Here is a 19701-nt window from a genome sequence, read left to right on the forward strand (position 1 = left end):
AGAACTTACTAAAATAAGCCGTTTGTGGCTTCATTCAATTTCAATGCGGCGAAGTATCTTTACTAATCTATGATAAAAGGTGACAAAAAGCTAGCAACAAAATGTACTTATATGGTTAATTTCTCGGATAATTAATGTAAATGCACATTAATTTACGTAAGTATCATATTGCACGAGTATTAATCATGTGTGTTTACATATCGATTTACAGTGTCGATAACCCGTGACATATCTAATCCGCTTGTCAAACAAGTGATGTGAACTAATGCGAAGCGTTCATTTACTGTAAATGTCATGTTAAAAAAATCACAATTTCTGTTTCATTTGTATTGTGCCCTCAGATAAAAAATGCCTACATAACATTACATACTACCAATTACTATCAATTACCAATTTTACATAATATGTTGGATAAGAATGATGACATAAATTGCGTATACAAGGTATACATATACTTTTAGTGGTAGAGCCCTTCATGGTTCGAGTCCAGAGGTACCAGCGTTAATAGTTTTTCCTTATAGCAGTGTTAGAATTGATTACAAATGTCTATATTGTGGCAGTAGCGTCTTACTACCTTTTTTTTTCTCGAGGGGGAAACCTTCAAAAGTTACCCGACGACGTGGGAGCGACGCCGGGTTATGTGGGATTTTTACCGCACTAAAACCCCCCCGGTGGCCGTCCTCAACGTTTGTTGGAGAACTCCGGGATCTCCGACGGAACACAACCGGAGCCCTCTAAGCGCGATGCCCAACGGGCTCTACCCTGGAGGAGCAGTTTTCGCTCCTCCCACACCATGTAGTGTTTACGACAGTATGCGACCACACATACCGCCGTCCTTCCCGGGGTCGCTTGTTGGAGGGTTTGAGCTCCCACTCTTGCCGCCCGCAACCCCGGAAGCCCCCTTTTAGTCGCCTCCTACGACAGGCAGGGAAACCGTAGCCCTATTCTAGTCCCGGAACTACAGGAACAAGCGTCTAACTACCTACCAGTTGGACTGCATTTTCATTTACTACTTCTATATAAAAAAAAACTTCTTTCGAATAACTACCTAGACCTAAACATACCATCCACTACTCCTTAGAACAGAAGAAAGTGTATTTTACCGCTACAAGTATTGCGTTACGTACATCTGGTCTTCTTCTACATAAAAGTAGTGATACAATAGTGCGTTAATGCGTTATGAGTTATGACGTAGTTCAATCCATTCGGGGAAGGCGTTGAAAGGTTTGTTTACGATGAAAGCGCGACTCGATGTACGACAATATGCCACTACGCAGAGATCAATAATAACGTGCTTTTACACAGAAGTGTACAGAGTATGAACTGTAGAAGTGTCAGCCCTGTGTGTAAATTATGTTTAAACATTAAAATAATTACTTACCTTAAAATATAGTTTTATTTGCGTTAAATAAGTAAATTAGATTAATAATTGTATTTTAAGCGACTTCGAAGAAAACAAGGGGAAAAATTTAGGAATGCGGTCGTCTGAACATTTTTTTATTTTCTGTATTTTTTAGTTCATTACTTTTCGATTTGTTAAGTTGGCTTTTTACCGCTATGGGAGAAGAAAATAGTTAATATTTCAGTATAATTTATTTTTCTAATTGCGTAATTAGAACGTAAAGAAAATTGAATTGAAGAAAATAATTGAAGCCCGTCAAATAACGTAGGTAATATTGAGTTAAAATTGTTAAAAAGGTGGTTTCGAAGTTGAGCCGAGTTTAGTTCAAAACTACAGATAGACGGGCCTATAACACATATTTCTATAAGATACCTTGATCTGTGGCTCGCGTATCCATCAATGCAGACGCTGTATTAACACTCGATGCGAGTGACAACCTAATCTATGGTGACTAATGGCTGTGTGTGTTGCACAGACATTAGTTATAGTAGTACAAGAATCTTCTAGAAATCTTTCAAGTACCTAACTATAATTTATTTCCAAAATTGTTATTAAGAGAAAATCCCCTGTCTTAAATATTTTACACTGTAATTAATATTGGTCTATAATAATTATCTTGGATTCAAATAGATAAAATCATGCAGAGATCTATACAACAAACTAAATTGTAATGTAGTTACTAATTACAGGTTTTTTTATAATATAAGAGTAGCAGACGAGCATGTAGTCCACCTAATGGTAAGTCACCACTGCCGCCCATTGACATCTATAATCAACCCCAGATAGGATTCGATATTCCTACATGAGGTCAGCTACAAATGCGCCGCTATCCCTGAGGACAAGTTGGAACACATCTGAAAAGTACGTCTCCCTTGCCACACCCTTTAAACCAGCATACAGCAGCGTTTAACACTGCTGTTTGGAGGTGTGGCGATGCTACCGCCGGAGTCTAACCACATAGGGTTCTACAACCTTCAATTATAATGAATAATAACTAACAATCTGTTAGTATTCCTAAAGAAGATCTGCAACTAGGGTTGCCACCTTTTTTTACTGATAAAGTACGAGTAGGTATATTGGTTATCATAGGTAAGAAGAAAAAGTACAATGTATCAAAATTTTGTACAGTCTTTCTCTATGAACATGTTTAAAAACATATTTTATTGCTTTTTTCAGTTTGTATCAAATTAATAGCTCTACTAAACGATAAATCATGCGAAATAAAGTATTTTCGTGTACTTTACTGTTGTGAATAAATACCTGTCAATAGAGGAATTACCTGGGGGGTTACTACCATCTATTAAAACAATATTATTATAGTAATACTTTTACTTTTTTTTGCAGGAAATTTAACTTTTTAAGCAAAATATGACAATTTCAGTTGGTTTTATACAATGGATAAGCGAAAAATTAATAGGGTTTATGTTTGTTCAACTGTGTATGACGGAATATTGTACTGTTTTAAAGAGGAAATAAAACTTTCCTGAACTATAATGGTTTTTAAAAGATGGTGGTAGGTCCCCTGAAATATCGTACTATACTTTATCATAAAGTACAGGTGGCAACCCTATCTGCTACAGTTTAATACGAAATTGTAGTCAAATTTTCGAAATAAATATACCTATAGTAATAGGTTGATAATGAATCCTAATTACACGCTTTTTTATTAGCTTCACCTGTATGTTTGTTTGTATGTTTGTAACCGACTTCTTTGGGCGCGATTTTGACCCACTTTAAACGGCCAGATTTCGTTCAAACTTTGCAGATTTATTGAGGACCGATGATAATACACGATTTTAATAATTTTGTACCATTGTCCTTATCAATATCCTCAGGATTAACGATTTTCGAGGCGAGAGAAAGCGCCTTATGGAGCGTTCAGGCAAAGTTACTAGATTGATTTTTAGCTTTGGAAAATAATAATATTATTTCCCTATAACTCAAATGTACTGAAACATATCTATAATGCCATCTTGTAGAATGATTTTTAGGATTCCGTACTCAAAGGATAAAACGAAACCCTCCGCTGTCTGTTCGTGAGTCACAGGGCTTTATCTCTTAAACCGTAATAGATAGACACTTAATTTTTTTACAAACGATGCATGATGGTGGTCGCTATAACAACAAATACTAAAAATAATAAAATAAATATAGTTTAAAGAACTAAAAAACACGCTTTTATGTTAAAATCAACTAAAAAGCAAAAAATAATCTTCAATTAAGGAACAGTAAATAGTATAATTGTGGAAAAAGTGTGGGGCGCTTTTCGAACCTGATAAATGGAGCACCCCACACTTTTTCCACAATGATACTATTTACTGTTCCTTAATTGAAGATTATTTTTTGCTTTTTAGTTGATTTTAACATAAAAGCGTGTTTTTTAGTTCTTTAAACTATATTTATTTTAGAATATACCTAGGCGGTGGTCATATCATGTACTGTGTTTAAGTATATGTCATTTGCTATTTTTAGAACGCAAAAATCTTGACCTATAGTCATGGACCACACATTTATTTATGCCGGGTGGTCTGCATCATACATGCATACAATTTTCATTTTAGCATCAAACAATTGAGTATTAGCACTGCATAATACATTGATTATTAGGCAGGCAGCATTAATTCTTATAATAAAAATAATATGTGCACAAGAAAAGGCAACATGCTTTAAACGTATGAGTTATAAAAGAAAGAAAAATAAAGAAAAAATTAGGTATTGTCTAAATAAAGAGAACATATTACATAAAAGAAAACCATAGATCTAGATTTTTTCTCAGATTATGTCTAAATTATTTTGTGGTTGTAACATTTTGTCTAATTACTTTGTAGAGTTGTCTTCTTATAGAACAGAAACAGAGATTTGGAGATCGCGATAAATTTAAGATAAAAAATATTTTTATCTTCGCGATAATTCTTACAGATTACGCTTTAATTAGCTTGTTACAGATTTGTATCACACATGCACATGGTCAGTACCCACCTTAACATACGGAATATAATTGCGCTAAAACTTCGAGAGCCGCAAGAATTACTCTTAAACGTATCATAGGCCTAGTATCGTATGTGCTCATTACTCATTTGTAGCACACATGCACATGGTCAGTGCCCACCTTAACGCGGATCTAGTTTGAACTGGGACATCTATTCTTCAAAGTGCTCTTTGAAGATACAACTTTACGTCGATCTGAAGATTATTTTAAAATCCGTATGATTCTAATCGACATCTACTTCAATATTGATGCAAAAGCAACATCTTAGATCTTCCGTGCACACTAGGCGAATGTAAACAGTGGGGATTGTGTAAATAAATTAATAAGTTTTCATTTTACGCGTGCATTTTTAATGCGGATTATATTCGTTTTAAATATTAGATGGTGTTAGATATGTAATACCTATATTGCACTCCTGCTGTTTTGACGTATACCTATTGATTTTTATCGCACTTAAATAAAGTGTATGGTTTTTAAACAAGGTATCTCCTGATTGTTCAAAAAGGTCTAAATACTTTGTCGTAATAGAAAGTCAGATGAAATTTGGTTCTGTCATAATATTAACTAATCCACACACACCGACATAGCAGATATTTTCATTCACTTAGGTATTATATACAAAAATAGGGAACAGGAAAGATATACATAGGATTACACAGGGATAAAAAACTCGACGAAAATAAGTTCAAAGTCAGTTTATACGTAATCAATTCCTCATTCGAATCTACGTAAATGGCCCGTTTCTAGGTCAATTATATTTGTTAATCAATTCAGTAAACACTATATAATCCGAATGAACGATAACCCGTATCTCATATTTAAATAACAATTTAAACGTATTTTTCGTTTGCGCGTGCCTAGTGACGCACTTTTCCGTCTAAATTGTCGATAAATTTATTTCTATAACAAACAGAACATAACAATCGCATCGATAAAACTATTTAAAATACGATAACAATTGCAGACGTCTTTTATTAAAATTATTAAAATAGCGTAGCATGAGTCACGGTACTGATCTCGCCCACAAACTTTTAGGTGTTGACATTTGTAATTGTCGGTTTAAAATATCTCGGTGAGTAATCCACATTTATGTATCACTTATTGTTTAAAATATTTGTCTTAAATCATCGTATTCTGCGATATTTATTACATATTAATGTAGTTTGTCTACTACTCTATGAAAGTATATTATTATGCAATACCATTACCAGAAAACTTTCGTATGATTTATGTTATTCACTACCATTATTCGAAAGCATTACCTATCATGGGCACACAGGCTGTGACGTCCTGGTTTATATTACACATGGTGATTTAAAAAACAAAAATACATACCAACAACGCCCACTAAACTGAAGAAGCAGGCGCAAACAGCGGCCATAATGGTCGCCTCCCGCGGGTACGTCGTGGCCAACGTCGAGTTGAGCATTTCCATCGTGTCGACAATCCAATCTTATCGATAACTAACACAGCACTGGCACCTCACTGATACACTTTGAACGTTTCCTTGTCATTTTAACCACTGATAAACTGGTGTTTGATTTTTAACTTGTAGTCATTGTGGTCTGAGGTGTTCTGGGTAGGACGGTTTTACCTGTAAAAAAATATCCGTCAATTTATTTTCTATATTTACACTGATAATTATATCTTGAAGATTCACACACATAAATCGTGACGTTACAAAAATGCTAATTTACTTTAATATCTTCAAAATCTATTGGAAATTCAACATAGTCTAAGTTAAACGTGGTTGATTCATCATTGCTTTAGTTATAGTCCACGCCAAACTGCTAGTCCGCTCTGAAGTTGTTGCGAGCAGGTGTAGTCATACAATTTGCTATGGCGACGCGATTCATTTCTATATTCAGAGCGGACTAGCAGGTTTACGCGGACTATACTAGTGTAAATTTGGTCCGTAGGTAGGCATTTTGGCAAAAATTAGACTTTTTGTACGGGATTTCCAAAACAGTCCAAGGTTGTCATTTACGTATTCGTTGCTGATATAAATTGATTCGTAATGCTTAATTCGTTACAAAACCGTCTTAAACGTTACGCTTTTTGCTTTATTTTTTTTAAATCCCGTTTATTGCACAACGTCTTAAGCCAAAACTAGATCATTCACATATACCAAGGGTCGGTAATTTTACCTGGGGTTCGAATGATTAATATTTCGATCGCGGAGACCAGTAAAAAAAGAAAAATGGCGTCTATACCTGTATAATTTGAAATCCATCCAACAGCCAATTTCTGATCTTTGATTCATAACTTCGTTAACAGAAACATTTAGTTGGTTAAAGCGGATTGCCCATTAGCATCTTTTGCATGAATTATAGTTGTTGAAGTTACTATTTTTCTGCTTAATCCACTGTAAAGTTGTTCAAACCACTGCCGCATGGACGTCTGAGTAATCAGACATTGTCAAATGTCGATCTTTGTTAGGTATAATACGTTCCCAGGAAGGACGTCGGTGTGTGTGGCCGCATACCGTGGTAAACACTAGGTGTGTGGGAGGAGCGTAAACTGCTCCCCTAGGGAAGAGCCCGATTGGGGCATCGCGCTCGGAGGACTCCGGCTGTGTTCCATCGGAGATCACGGAGTTCGCCACCAAGCGCCGAGGACGGCCACCGGGGGGGTTTTAGTGCGGTAAAAATCCCACATAACCCGGCGTCGATAGATGATTAATAACGGGCTTGAAGCTACCAGTTTCTCAAACGATAGTAGAGGTCAACTTAAGAGCAACTTAACTTTCCTAAACTCTGTCACTGCATCTGACATAGTTCTAACTTTAATGTTCTATATTATAACACATCTCACGAGAGGGGAAATCACCAAGTTGTCTTTCACATCTGCATGCATTTGCATACATCTTCCGAGCGCATGGCTAAGGGGAGCATTCAACGCATTGTTGTGCTTACCCACTTGCTTACTGAGTTATGTTCAGATGTACTATAAACCTGTATGAATTAATAGACATTCTGTCTGAATAGAATTTCAAAGTAACTGCCATTTTTCTTTTCGCGATTCCGTGTCTCCGGAGGCACCATCGCTACACTTCTTTCTGCTTTATAATAATAGTGTTAAGACTCTCCTGTATGCTGGTAGTTGAAGGGTTTAGCTAGGGTTTTCTTTTTAATTGGAACGCCTCGTAGAGTTAAGTTAAGGAGATATACTTAATTATGTATTTACTTTTCCGTTCCAACTTAAGATAATATTTCTGTATAGATGAACATCTAAGCAGGTGAGGACTTGCTTGTATATACGAGTTAATTTTGGAAATAACTAGTTAGATTGATTTATGTGGGGCTATTTTAAAAATAGAGCATTGTTCACAAGTAATGTATACTACTTTTTACTCCGCAAATATCTAGGTGTGCCTAAAATCGTAAAACATACGTGACGTGCATTGATGGAGCCGGCCTTCGTACTAGCAAGCGCAAGATTAGCTGTCCGTTATATGTAGTGCACGACTGTTCTAACCAGAAGAGTTTTTGTTCGCTGATGTAACCATTTTCTCGGCAGACTTAACTGTTATTGCTTTTTCCGATTTCCACGCTTGGTTTCGCGTCCTACTTCATCCGCACATGTCTGCATAGTAATTTCTTCGGAAACAAGTAATTAATTTAAAAAATCAAAAACCCGACTGCACCAAAAAGGCTGAAGTAGAATTTCCAAAAGCAGTGAAATAGGCATTTCATTATTTTTATCCAGAAAGCCAAATACAAAGTTTCATAGTAGGTGTCTGCTTCAAAAACAAAAAATGTTCAAACAATATTATCCTATTTTATTTTATCCTCGTAGTGTTCATTTACGCTATATAAAGAACCTATGTGTAAAATTCCAGCACGCTTAAGTTCAGCGGTTTCCCTTTGCGTTGATCTCTGGCACATCAACTCTCTCATTTAGTCAGACAGTCATCTCGATGTGTATATACGAGTATATATGTACTAGCTGACCCGGCAAACGTTGTTGCCATATAAATAAAAAAATGTTAAGGATGAACAACCCTTATCACTTAGGTGTAAAAAAATAGATAGTGGCCGATTCTCAGACCTACTGAATATGTATATAAAATTTGGTGAAAATCGGTGCAGCCGTTTCGGAGGAGTACGGTAACTAACACGAGAATTTTATATATAAGATATATTATATAATGTATGTGTAATCTCCTCTTAATTTCCTTTATTTTGACACCCTACTCGATAGGTTTGGTTAACTTTTTTAAAATGTGTTACTATTTCGCGAAAAAATTCACCATTTACGGTCTATAAAATATATAACTTCAGTAAATCAAAGTTTCGGTCATTATTTTACCTCATTAGAGGTAGCATTTCATTATTTTTATCCAACAAGCCTGATACAAAATGTCATAGTGTTTGCTTCAAAATTGACGATTGTTCAAATGAACTTTTAACCCTTATTTTACCCTCTACGGGGTTGATTTTTCGGAGGGGGATAAATAAGTGCGTCTTTGTTCCTATCCAGAAAGCCAAATACAAAATTTTATAGTAGTTGCTTCAAAATTAAAGGATTTCAAAAAAACTGTTTTCCCCTATTTTACCCTCTTAAGGGTAGAATTTCCAACAGGCCTTTCTTAGTACTTATTCAAGCTATATATAGAACCTGTGTGCAAAATTTCAGAACCGTAAAGTCCTTGGTTTAGGCTGTACGTTGATTTCTGAAAAATGAAAAAGTCATTTAGTTAGTCAGTCAGTCAGTCACCTTACTGTTTTATATATATACAAATATGTTTTTATAATCTCCGTTTAATTTCCTTTCATTTGATACCCTACTCGATAGGTTCAGTTAACTTTTTTTTTTAAATGTCTTACTATTTCGCGCCAAAAATCCGCCATTTTGATTTTTTTTTACTAACACCTATCTAAGGACACTCGGGTCATTGAGACAAATATAATGACACTTTAACTGTTGAAATTCATCCAGCCGTTTGTTAGATCGGATCAAATAAAGAAAGACAAACATACAAGATACGCGCGAAAAACATAACCCTTCCTTGGCAGTCGGGTAAAAACTTCTTAAAATCGATGCAATTAACATCTTGTAATTAAATATAATCTATGAGAATTAAATAACATAAGAGTTAAATCAAATTTGGCCGCGTTTATTTTTTTCTCGGTCGGTTAAATAATAATTTAAAACAAAAATAAGGTAATGTGAAATTTGTGGTCCTACCATATGTTTAGCAAAACTGTTGTAACAATAGGATATAAATTTCAATTGTAAAATCGGTAGCTAAAAATGTAGCAAATTTCACTTTTCATTCGGTTCTTTGTCGAATTAAGCTGTTGTGGTGTTGACATTCAAAATACCGCGAATTTTCAACAAGCGTTCATACTATTACGAGGTAGAACCTTTGACAATATTATAAACCCACAACCAATACTAAGGACCTTGATGAAAGAGCTCGGTACGTCCCAACTATGCATACAAATGATAAACAATGGAGTGCTTAATGAACGATGTTCCCTTAAGTGCCTGTCGATCACTTAGCCACATCACATCCTTATTAAAGTTAGCAGAAACATTTTGCGTATTCTTATTTGAAGACTATGAGTAACTTGACTTAGACTAACAGTACTTATAATTGGAGGCCTGGAGAATTTCTATCGTTAGAAACTTATATTTTGGTGTTTTTGTGTACAGGAATCTGGGACCATTATGTAACTTTAATTTTGTATAAGTATCATTAAAGTTAGGTCATATATTTTTAAGCCAAGTCCACGTAAACAGTAAAAATAAAACGTTTTAATATCATTTTATACCAATAAAACATAGTTGATACCATATTTGAAATACATAGTTATAACTCCAACAGATAAATTTGTATAAAACGAATACAATAAGTTTTCGTATTTCTTAAATTAAAAGTCTAAGTAAAACAATGTCGTATTTTATTGTAGGTAATAAATTACATCATAATTTACAACGAAAATCGAATCGATTAAGAAATATGGACATCACTAAACAGATCTGTCAAATAGAATGTAATAGTGACGCAGTATACGTGTCAATAATCATTATAAGTAGCAATAATGTAAATTGAACAATTTCCGTAATCAGAAACTATGGCAATAACGCCCCGGGGTAATGACTGCCGTCAATTAAATTCTATCGAATGTTGTTTGCGGACATCACTAATTTGCTAACAGGTCTGGGCTATCGATCCGCATCGCACGTCACTATTATAGGGTTGTCTGATGTTATTTATTAAACTTACGACGAAATTAGCGAATTGTAAAACCTTGCTAAAGATGGTACAGTTATGAAAGGTAAACAAAACCCACAATTACAAAAATATTAAGTTTTAAAAATATTGGCAATTGTGGCAATCTTTCGCTTCACGCCTCCGCCACACGGGTCGTCAACGCATCTGTAGACAAGCTCAAGTCAAAATTTCAATCCTATTAAAACTAAAATAATCATTTTTACAGTTGTTATAGACGGCAGTTACAATTTACCATCGGATTGCATGCTCGCCTGTGTAAATTTCCAAATCTAGCAGTGGTTTACTAAAGTTAGTATAGTCCGCGCCAAACTGCTAGTCCGCTCTGAAGTTGTTGCGAGCAGGTGTAGTCATACAATTTGTTATGGCGACGCGATTCATTTCTACATTCAGAGCAGACTAGCAGTTTCACGCGGACTATACCTACATTTGTACAACATTTCATGCAATTCAGCTGTTATTTGTTAAAACACTCATGATTCCTAGTTCAGTGATTCAGTACGGACTATAAAGTATTCTATGACGTGATTCCCGTTCGGTATTTACTCAACCTCGATTTTAACCCTTTACATCTAACTCACTATACATTCAGAATCAGAATTATTAATATTTTATTGAATTCTTGAAATACTCAGCAAACACAATTATGATATACTAAAGAAATACATTCTTACTGATGTCAATCATTGAGAGCTATCTGTCCGCTAAAATGCATAATATAGTATTAAATATACAAATATAAAATAGGCATATAGCATATTGAAAAGTTCATTGAGAAATATCAATCTATAGTTATGCCTATAGAGTCTATATTGGAACCGATTGAAGTGGTGATAACCCTGTTCCTTTCACAATACTCCAGTGGTCACCGTGGATCTACAATGGTGCAGTACCCTTAACATGAGTTTTCAAAACATCCCACAATCTCAATCCATTATTCTGTTCCGTTTACTTCAGTAGACTGAGTAAACGTAACAATAAGTAAGTGCTCAAGTCTTTTTGTCTGCCTCACATGTTCGCAAAAATGAGAGACAAAACATAAAGCGCTATTTTGTCAATTTAGACATTTAATGTTATGTTACTGACACTATAGTTCCTATACAATCCGCTAGGGGCGCTGATTGGAATTTGTATGGGCAAATACGTAAACAAATACCAAAACAGTCATATTTTTCAAAACGTAAAAACTCATGGTAAGGATATTGGATTCGAATCTGAAGAAAACCTTTCATTGACTCTGATCATACTATGTATGTTACTACGACATCCTTTGCAATGGATCTTACTCCGAAATTATGACTTCGTTACTTCAGCAATGCGTTTAGTTAGTTTTTAGCCCAGCAGTGGGTCACGTGTGCAATCGGCCTAAGATCCCATCCTAGGCAATAAATCAGCATAGTTTATTGACTTCCTAAACAAGTCGAGCTGGAACTAGGGTCGCCTGTTTGTTCACAAATGAAATAGTGGCAAGGCACGAGGGGACTTAAGAACGTGCAGAGGGAGCGAAGAATTAAGGGTGAATAGATATCATTAAGAAATATTTCGCGTTGGTTTTCAAAATTCGACAAAAGTAGGTAAGTCAAAGAAATTAAGGTAAACAATAAAAAAAATAACTAAGTTACTAACATTTTTTTACCATTTTTTTTCGGATTTTAAATTCAAAGGTGCTCTACTTCGAATTGGTCCGGATTATAAAAGTCAAAGGTAGTTCTCTACATTTCAAGAATGAAATAGTTATTTCGACTTCATCTTTTAAAATGAACGTAAAATCCATTACTGTCCCACTGTTGGGCACAGGTCTACTCTCAGAATAAGAAGGATTAGGCCATAGTACACCGCTGGCCAAGTGCGTATTACTTACTCCTTATGGAAACAAGTAGGTAACAGGTAACAGTTACATTTAACTTTATTGACAAAATTCCGTTACTCCATGATTCAGTGTTTTGCTTTCAAAAGGTTTACCGTTTGACACATTCGCTAATGAGCATACTGTGGGTCTGGGGAAAAAGGAAACCTTTCCTGAATCATGTAGAGAACCCAATTAGTGGATTTTGTTACAAAGTAGAAAGGTAAAATCATTCCCTGAGTCATGAGGGTGTGAGCAAGTTCGTTGTTACCTTGATTCGATGTTGAATCATCTTTGCATCACAATTTCGGGAAAGGAAATGATGCATTATGTCTACATAATATTGCAATCGTGCTTATTGTTGGTTTATCAGTTTTTAGTGGCGATATCTTTAACTTTTGATAAGGTGTCAAAATATATTATTTAGTTTTTGATTTTTGGATTTATTTGATGAGAGGCTGAGTAATCAATTACTCAGCCTTATTTATTTGCAATTTTGTCCTGTTGGAATACCATAAATTCGAAAAAACAATGTTACTGAAAAGTAACGCACTTCTTTTTTATTCCCTGATGATTTCCTGTGAATGTACGTCACATTTATGCTTTCTGGATTCAAAACACTTTTTTTTTCAATATTATAATGCGCGTAAGACTGCTAGTCCGCTTTGAATATAGAAATGAATCGCGTCGCCATAGTAAATTGTGTGACTACACCTGCTCGCAACAACTTCAGAGAGGACTAGCAGTTTGGCGATAACTATACCTAAGTAACAACATTGAGTTTAAATAAAAGTGTTATAAAAATTAAAAATACAAAACTTTTTATCATTTTCGACGCATACAACATTAGTATAGTTCTAAATTTGAACCAAGCTGCAGTTATTAATCTCCAGAAGAGGATGGTCTGGTAAAAACAAAATGGTCGATTGTGAAACCGTGACGTAACGTAGACAGCTGGGCGCGTACGCCCGCCTGAACCCACAAGTGCTTGTATTTTAGTCCCAAAGACGAATTGATCTCTTCAATTGAACAGAAACAACATTCAGCGCGCGCCATAAACAACATTTTTATTTCTCCACTTTTTGCGTCCGGCCGATATTTTAAAACAAATGTGCCTAGTTTGAGAGAAGATCTAAGAAAACATATATATTACGACGGATGTGTAGCGTAATAACGTAAATGATTGTTTTTGAAATTTGAATAAGTATCTATATAAATTCTGTTTATTGCCCGCTTGTAACTAAATCGAGTGTTTACTAGTAGCTACGATTTTAATACTCACTGAAGTAGTTATTGAAGAAAAAATAATTTTAGATTCAAATAATAAGTTCTAACTACAAAATTCTACTAAAAGTAGTAAAATAAGAAACTAAAGCGTTTTGTTGTGAAGTTGTTTAAGTATAAAATAATAAATAATATCTTCAATAAAGAAAAAAATGATGCAAACGATATTTTTAGAAGTTCCTCTCTCATCTACCTGACTTAACCGGTGCTTTTTAAAAGGATATCAATTTGACAGGATATCATCTAAAAATATGTCAAGTTTTTTACTAACACATCTGTTTACATCAGTGTGTTTTAACTTTCTTAATGGGATAAAAGGCCGAATGTTTACACTATTCAACTTTAAATAACTTTAATGCACTGTCTTGCTTGATTTATTTCTCTTTAGAAATCGTGACGTTAAGACTAAAGGCACATTTATCATTATAGACGTCGAAAGCTTGCGTCGAAAGCGAAAATCTATTGTTTAAGAATTAAATTGTGAATGTTTAGGATTCAATGCTACTACGTCACTTCGAAAAATAAATCAACGGATTGCACTCCGGAAGTGCCGGAAAATATAATAAATAAAAAAATTAAACTGATACCCATTGACTGTGTAAGTGGGTTATGACAGGATTGGGCCCAGGCGCAATTGGCGGCAATAATAGTGCAAACTGAGCATATAGAGCATATCCGTATTCAAAAAGAAAAAAAAACAATGAGGAGTTCATTTTTGCAAATCATCAAAGAACATAAAGGCGCCTATCTAGAACAATAGAAACGAATTCTATATTTATGGGAAAAAATAACTGGGAACAGTAGGTCCGGTCGTAGAAGGAGGTCGTGGTTGTGGAACAACCGGGAGTAGACAGAGATCAAGACTCTTCTTATTTGCAACTAACAAGGAAAAACGCAAAGCTGACAGCCAACCCAACTAGTTGGACTTTAGAGAGGCACCAGAAGAAATACATAGTTACATAGAGTCCGCTTAAAACTGCTAGTCCGCTCTGAATATAAAAATGAATCGCGTCGCCATAGTAAATTGTATGACTACACCTGCTCGCAATAACTTCAGAGCGGACTACCAGTTTGCCGCGGACTATACCACTTTAATACCTTTAATATAAACAATATATGTGTTAATTCGTTAGATATCTAGGCCAGTTATGCATCCAGTAATTAGTGTTGGGCTATTGACGTAACGCGTTGAAACAACGCCATGACACGATGCCTAATGACTTATGTTGTTAGCCTTACCTTGCCGCTTATTTGTTCAACATATGACGACAATCAAATTTTGTGTGAAATCTAATGTTTATTAAATCTTCCTGGTTTGATTGAGAAATACATAAGCCAAGAGGCAAGAGGATTATTTCTACCTAATAACAGCAGTGTTAAGCGCTGCTGTGTTCCGGTTTGAAGGGTGTGGTAAGGGAGACAGACTTTTCCGAGGCGTTCCAGCTTAGTCCTCAGGGGTAGCGGCGCATCTGTGGCCGACCTCAGGTAGGAATATCTAATCCTATCTGGGGTTGATTACAGATGTCCATGGGCGGCAGTAGCCACTTACCATCAGGTGGACTGCATGCTCGTCTGCTACTCTTATATTATAATAAAAAAAAAAAAAAAAAAAAAAAAAAAAAAGAGGATCTCATTTTAACATTAAGTACTCTCATACCTATACTTATTCACAATAGAAAACTGATAAATTTATATTAATTTTACTTTAAACAAGCTTTTTAGTGACGTCATTGATACCCTTAAGAAGGGGTGCATAAAAAATAATTCGTTCGCCATTTTGGATTTAGAATGAAATCACTAATCGAATCATGAATTACTAATAATTCAATCCAGATGCGTAATATGTGTTACCTACAACACATAGAAACATTTAAAAGACTAACTGAACGATGTATGAAAAAATCCTGTAAGTAGGTATAGTTTTCGCCTGTTCTCGCTCTGAAGTTGTTGCGAGCAGGTGTAGTCATACAACTTGCTATGGCGACGCGATTCATTTCTATATTCAGAGCGGACTAGCAGTTTTACGCGGACTATACTTAAATTTTAACCCCAACTAAATATATGGTTTTCATGTTGAAAAACCTTAACCAGAGTTAAATGTTAGCTCATGTTAAATTAATGTGCTCAAATAACGTATTGTTATGGCAACATGTTGTTTGACTTTCTGCCGATATCAATTCAATTATTCGTCATAAATCTGTGATAAAATTATTCTAATGTCATGCTCGGGTCAGACGTGTTTACGTGTTGAAGTGGCCGCTACTTCTGTATTCAGCTTTATCTGACATGTCATTATTGTTTTACGTTCACTTTGTGGCAACAGCCGCCGACATAATACAAACATTATACTACTTATGTATTATTTGCAAAGGAACTCACGCATGTAACCATTTAAGTTTATTTAAAGTTGATCAATGACAGACCTTAGGAATCTGAAACTTATTAATTCGTCGCGATTCGCACTTAATATAAAGGTTTGTAAAACGTCTTGGATCTGGTCTTAATTAATTTAAGAAACATATTTTAATTACAATAAATTATCTAATCATGTAAAACTTGGGAACCATGGGGTTTCAAAATATGGGGTTAAGGTCTCCTGGTAGTGTTGTACACTTATTGTGTATACTTTAATTGAATTACAGGTAGAAGGCAAGTTTACCGTGGCTGGCCCTACGTAAGATATCTTGTGTTGCTTAACTCATATGTATAATTTCAATAAAGAACAAAAACCAAGGCTATCAATGTGGAAATATTGCAATATTTTAAATGTTAAACCAGCCCATAATCTGTGGAATATAAATGCCTACTCGTTTTCTTATGTTAGTAATAGTATGTTGGTCACAATTTTGATACCAACCTAACTTAATTTTACAATAGGCCAATTCGGGGCGCAGTTTAAGATGGCGATACCCCGTGACCCGCGATAAGTGTGCGAATCTTGAGGAGTGTCAGGCCGGCAATTAAATAGCCAATCGCACTGGGCCACGCGATAACCCACTTCGTTTGTTTCAATTTCCCTCCTGGACATATTTCTAGGAATGAGAATCTAATGGTCTTGGAATAGCTCCGATCTGTAGTCGCAATGCTGAGGAGTTTGGTTATATCCGTGTATGTTTTCTATTAACTTAGTTATAAGTTTTTACTGTAATATATTCTAACTACGTTTTATTAAGATCAATGGCTATAGAAACTTTTTTAAACATCGACTTGAGAGCGGAGATCAACCTAATTTACGGGAAAATACTGTAAAATGATTGAAGTTTAATTTATGGCACTTCAATGGCAACCGTCAATCACGTGACAATGGTTAACGATCTCCGGAAATTATTAGATTAGAAGTTTAGTTAGTAGATTTTACTAGCCTTGATTTTGTATAGGATTCATTTCGGCGAAATACTTCGTCATCCTTTTAAAAGACTCATAGTTTACATTTGAGAATCTTTAACTTTATATTTTGTTGTCTATTTGTTAAGCCTATTCATCATTAAGTCTATTCAATTTAAAAAAATCGTGTTTAGGTATTATTGAACACGATCTTGTCTTGCGTAGTAATAATAAATTAATAATCAACTTTTTTTGTTAAAGTAACAAACGAGCATGATAATACGAGATCATACGAGTACGTATGGCGATGGCCCTACCGCAATAGAACTACAAAGATATCTTATAGTTTTAGTATGCCACAATGCAAAACCGCAAGTGCTAAAACAAAAAAATGCAAGATTCGTGTGTGGTTATTCTGTTTGTATAAAAATAAAACTTTTTTTGGCACTTCGGGTGGTAATTTGACGTCAGGCACATAAAGTGCAAGATTTGGCGGGAGAAATTGACAGCTGTATTTTTTCGATGAGTAAATTTTGACAATAGACGAGCGACAGGTGGTCTGTTGGCGCGTGCGGGTGTTTCTTTTTTTTTTTTCGGGCAAAGTTAATAGTGGCAAGGGGCAAAGCTCTGCCACGTGAAGCGTGCCATGCCGTGCAGGACTCCGGAACGGCCTTGTACGAAAGAACAGTTTCTTGACTTGCACTAGATGTTTACGTCATGCGAGTAGTTTAATAATTCGGGATTTTTAGAACAGAGATGAGGAACAGATGGTCCTTTCATATTACTAGTAAATTCATATTGAGAAGTTTTACAATTCAATTTTTTTTTCAAAAATGAGGAATAGGAACTGGAGATGTAAATACATTTTAGTATCAAAAGAGAATGAGAATTATTACACAAACACTTAGAAGATCGATTCACTTTAACATGAAATATCGTCGGCAAGCTTAATTGGAAGAGTTATTTTTAAAATCTATAATTATTTTTGTACGATTACAGCATCTACCTATTTTGAAATCGGCATTTATTATTTTTTAAAGAAAATTAAGTTGTAGGATTTACATTTATTAAATTACATGAATATTATATTTATTTATTGTATAATTTGGCTATTTTACATGAATGTTGGCATTTTTTTACATCTACCCACTTAATACATATTTTGTAAAGGAGAGTACATGATTATTTTTAAGCAAAGTAAATAAAATCAATAAATTCTGTTCATCCTACATGTTTATAATCCTAAGTATAAAACATGAAAATAAACTAACTTAGTAACCAACCACAGAAAACGACTACCATGCGTTGAGCTGGTTTTGTAAGATTTGGGATAACTTTTGCAGATTTAAGTATTTATTTTCACAATAAGTACAAATTCAGAGTCCTGCTTTTAATTTACTATAAACCCTGGTTTAAACTGTATAGTATTATTTAAAAACTTACCAAAATTTAACTTTAAAACAAAATAATCCACAATATACTCCACACGCTGAACACAAACACGTAAAGTCAGTTCGGAACGAGACCGAGTTACACGACACAACCACCCTCGACAAACGGTGGCGCGCGACTAAACAAAATTACAATACAACGACTCCAAACAGAATATAACTAAGTAAAGTTCTGACTAAACTAAGTAAAATCAATCATATTTATTGCTAGCCACGGAGATGATTAAACAATCCGATTGAATGAAATACCGTGCAATGTAATAAATGTTTAACGTTTCGCTTGCAGTACAGTTGAGTTGAATTCAATTGAATAAACTGCATGTGCATTGTGCATACGCATAGTAATTGCTATGACATAAGCTCAGCCCAAACCGGCGCTTAATAGCTTAAATTGCTTGAATGAGGGATTGAGTACTTATTTAGTCATGCAAGGCAAGTTCTGCCCACTGTTGAATACGAACGAAGTAAATGCAGGTCTGGAGGTAACCACCACAATGCTCCAGAGTGTGTAATCACAAAGCTTTAAGATGGTTTTAATAAAATTTGTACTGTCACAAAATATTACTGCCCTCAGATAAAAATTATTACTCTGGGATAAATATAATAATAATTACTCTGAGGTACTGCCATAGAGTATTGTTATATAGGGTAGGTACTGCATTTTATTTTTGTGCAGTCAGCAAACTTTGAATTTATGTTTTTTTAAGTAAACAATCTTGTAAGTATTATTTTGAATGCCCCACAATAAAACATATGGGTAAATTTTGAAGTACAAGTCATAATAATGTATGAGTGGTGAGCGGTCCCCTGAGGTGGTCCCTAACAGTGGACCTCCAATTGTTGGATGAATTAACAGATTAACAGTGAGTAATTCGTAATGTGGTATTTTTAAGTTTATATTCATACTAAACTTGAGCAATTTTATAGATAATTTCAACATTAGATTGTTATTTGTTTATAATATTACTATCGTAATTATCATTCCCGCGGTTATTAATTGATTAATATTATATATTTGTGTCTGTAGTCGGTCCGATGGCGCCAAACTTGATCGCTAAGGCCAAGGGCACACCATATCCATAGCAGCTGTACGACCTATTGTTATCATTATAAAACACCTTTATAAATTAACAGCGGATTTTCAACCTTATGATATAAGTATTA

The 19701-nt window shown here is 34.8% G+C and overlaps 1 protein-coding gene across 2 annotated transcripts in view; it reads right to left on the minus strand.

Moving 5' to 3' along the window:
- Positions 1–5980, minus strand: part of Tre1 (Trapped in endoderm 1) — a 34380-nt gene extending 28400 nt beyond the window's left edge. For both annotated transcript variants that reach the window (XM_073091471.1, XM_073091470.1), the window contains exon 1: positions 5727–5980. In XM_073091471.1, coding sequence (XP_072947572.1) covers positions 5727–5826 — 100 coding nt within the window. In that variant the 5' untranslated portion in view covers positions 5827–5980. The remainder of the gene's footprint in view (positions 1–5726) is intronic.
- Between the last annotated feature and the right edge of the window lie 13721 nt (positions 5981–19701).

Source organism: Epargyreus clarus, unplaced genomic scaffold, assembly GCF_041222505.1.
Source record: "Epargyreus clarus isolate Ecla_fem2 unplaced genomic scaffold, WU_Ecla_fem_2.2 ptg000034l, whole genome shotgun sequence".
NCBI classification, from domain to species: Eukaryota; Metazoa; Arthropoda; class Insecta; order Lepidoptera; family Hesperiidae; genus Epargyreus; species Epargyreus clarus.